This window comes from Rutidosis leptorrhynchoides, chromosome 9 (assembly GCF_046630445.1).
Source record: "Rutidosis leptorrhynchoides isolate AG116_Rl617_1_P2 chromosome 9, CSIRO_AGI_Rlap_v1, whole genome shotgun sequence".
Classification (NCBI taxonomy): domain Eukaryota; kingdom Viridiplantae; phylum Streptophyta; class Magnoliopsida; order Asterales; family Asteraceae; genus Rutidosis; species Rutidosis leptorrhynchoides.
Window position 1 is genome coordinate 19,419,946 of NC_092341.1, and position 2,752 is coordinate 19,422,697.

The window sequence follows — 2,752 nt, forward strand, 5'->3', positions numbered from 1 at the left end:
GTATATAATGGTGGACTTAACGTTGACCTTTATTTTATTTTCAAACGGCGACATCGCCATCAACCAGAGGGGACTTAACCACCTTCGTGATCATATGCCATCTACACACACGTTAAGAGGAAACCCAATTTGCGACGAAGTTGGCAGTACCATCGAAGGTTGGGAACCACCCTCCAGACCTTCCCAAATTGCACTGATGTTAGTAGTACCATCGAAGATTGGGAACTACCTCTTGGAATAAGAATTGAACCTGAGTTGACAATACTCCAAGTTGAATCCCACCACATACCTCTCAAGCCAAGGCTTCGGTGGTACTTAACCTTGACATTTATTGATCCATGGATTGGATTTGAACTTCAGACCTTCACTAACACTGTTCCGGCAACGAGATTTTGGTTATTATCATTGGCATTGCAGTTTCTCATATCCAATACCAGGCCCCACCATTCTGCTATTCTTTTAAAAGTTTATTCGTACCAGCATGACACAGGGGCTCCATATTGATGATTGAAATTGAAATAATATCAATAACAAGAATAATATTATGTTTAAGAGTGGTGCTAAATAGTGAGCAAGATAACGAGTTTTGTATTGTTTAATTCACTCCAAACTCTATACTCAAAAGTCAAAACAATCCTCTACCATAATAATATGCAACATAATATATAACTAACAAAAGTTAACTTTGATATTTATTTCATAATGCATAGTCAAAGAGCTCAAATTCTATGATTATAAATAATCATTAATGCAAGATTAAGGATCTCCCATATAAGGTGATTATAAATAGCTCAAATTGCACTTGACAGAACAGGAATCCACACATCTTCCCATGTTTTCTGCATCTAAAAATAAAACGTAAAAAATAATCATAATCATATGAATCAAAAGTCAACAATCCTTAATTATAGAGTATATCACAATAAATAAATAAATAAATAAACAACAAAAAGCAGCACCTTTGTGACCAAACGTATATGTGGTCTTGAAGTTTCAAACAGAATAAAACAGCACAGAAAACTATATACTCCGTATAATATATAATTACGTAAAAAAATGTATAATACAAAAACCAAATAAATAACAAAAAACACATACCAGGATTGTGTAGTTTGCTAATATTAGCACACAAAGAAGTAGCACAACCAAGCTTACAATATCCAAGATTTTGATGATTTAGTGCATGTTCATCTATAGCCATAGTTGTAGAAGATGGAGGTATATCAAGACATTGTTTGAGACATGTGGAAGTACACGTACACATGTTTTGTGGTACAATGGCACAAAAAAAGAAGCATCTACCATAACAAGTAGTAAAAGGTACGGGAGAAGTTGTTTGCGCTACAACCAGCGTCATCACCATCCCTATGATCATCATCGTGATCATTGTCGTCATCTTTTTATCCTTCATTTTCGTTCTCTGAACTAAAAGTCTGTGTTTGTTTAATCTCAATTTGTTCACTTTATTTTATATATACATACATATATATAGATATATGGACTTTACAAAAAGATGTATATACTATTTAATGTCATTTAAGATATAAATATTATATGTTATACGGAGTATATATATTGTTGTAATGTATATTGCATTAATTGTGTATAACATATGATTTTGGGCTGCTTTAAATTTGAAAGCCATACATATAATAGATAAATAGATATTAACTTCATTTGTAACTTAAATTTTTTCATAAACACAATGCATATATAATTAGAGAAATATAAATATATTGAGCAATTGATTAGACAGCGAATCAGAAATGTCACAAAATTCTCCGCGCTTCGGAGATGCCCTCAGCACTGAGGAACATGTATTAGGGTGTATGTGGGATTCGTTCAGATCATGAACTAGAATAAAGGAAAGCGATCTGTTTAGAAATAATTTACTTTTTCTTCAAAAAAAAATGTCATAACAAGCGAAGATCTACAAGTACAACCGATACAATAGAAAATCCAACAACGGCTAACAAGCGACTAAACATCGAGACCTAATCAAAAGTTCAACTAATAAGGTGGAAACACACTTTGCTAGAAAACAAGACTAGTCTAAACATGCTAAACAGTGAAATTAACTACCAATTGCACTAGAAAAGAAAGAAAATAGCAACGTTACCTACCGAAAACAAACTAAGAAAATAAAATTACAGTAAATAATTTGTTTTTAAACTAGTATAGATTACCACATTATATATGCATTAAAAGAATAAAGACAAACCAAGCCTGAATAAGTCAAACATAATTTTCAAACTTGTAACAGAGAAATATAAATAAAATAGTATGAGCGTCTGAATGACATAATCATATGATATATTTGACATCCCTATTGAATGAATCAGACCTTGTTATAAATCAATTACACGGAATAAAAACCTCGTAACACTTGAATATTATGGAATTACCAAACCGAGTGATGCAAACCTATCAAATATCAAATGAGAATTACAACAATTGAAATTCCCTCTCTCCTAATACAACCTAAATCCGACATTCCGACTCCTAACATCTTCGACATCCCAAAATTCAATCGAGAAATGATTGAAACCAAAATGATAATCACCACCGCAAACCGCAAACAAATCCTCTTGAAAGGTAAAGTTGATGTTGAAGCTTGATTTATGATGATTATTCTAATATAATCTGGTAGTGGATAACATAAGTAGCAGTTGACGCAGTTGTTGGAGATGGAAGTTTGTAGCAGTTGTTGCTGTTGTAGCTGTTAGAAGATGTTGAAGACTTGTTGCTGTTA

The 2,752-nt window shown here is 32.6% G+C and overlaps 1 protein-coding gene across 1 annotated transcript; it reads right to left on the reverse strand.

The window, feature by feature from the left end:
* Positions 1–780: 780 nt before the first annotated feature.
* LOC139867803 (thionin-like protein 2) lies at positions 781–1,411 on the reverse strand. Its single transcript, XM_071856155.1, has 2 exons — positions 1,099–1,411; positions 781–845 (listed from the first exon to the last, which is right to left on the reverse strand). Exons 1-2 carry the CDS (start codon positions 1,409–1,411, stop codon positions 781–783), a joined length of 378 nt encoding a protein of 125 aa, XP_071712256.1.
* Between the last annotated feature and the right edge of the window lie 1,341 nt (positions 1,412–2,752).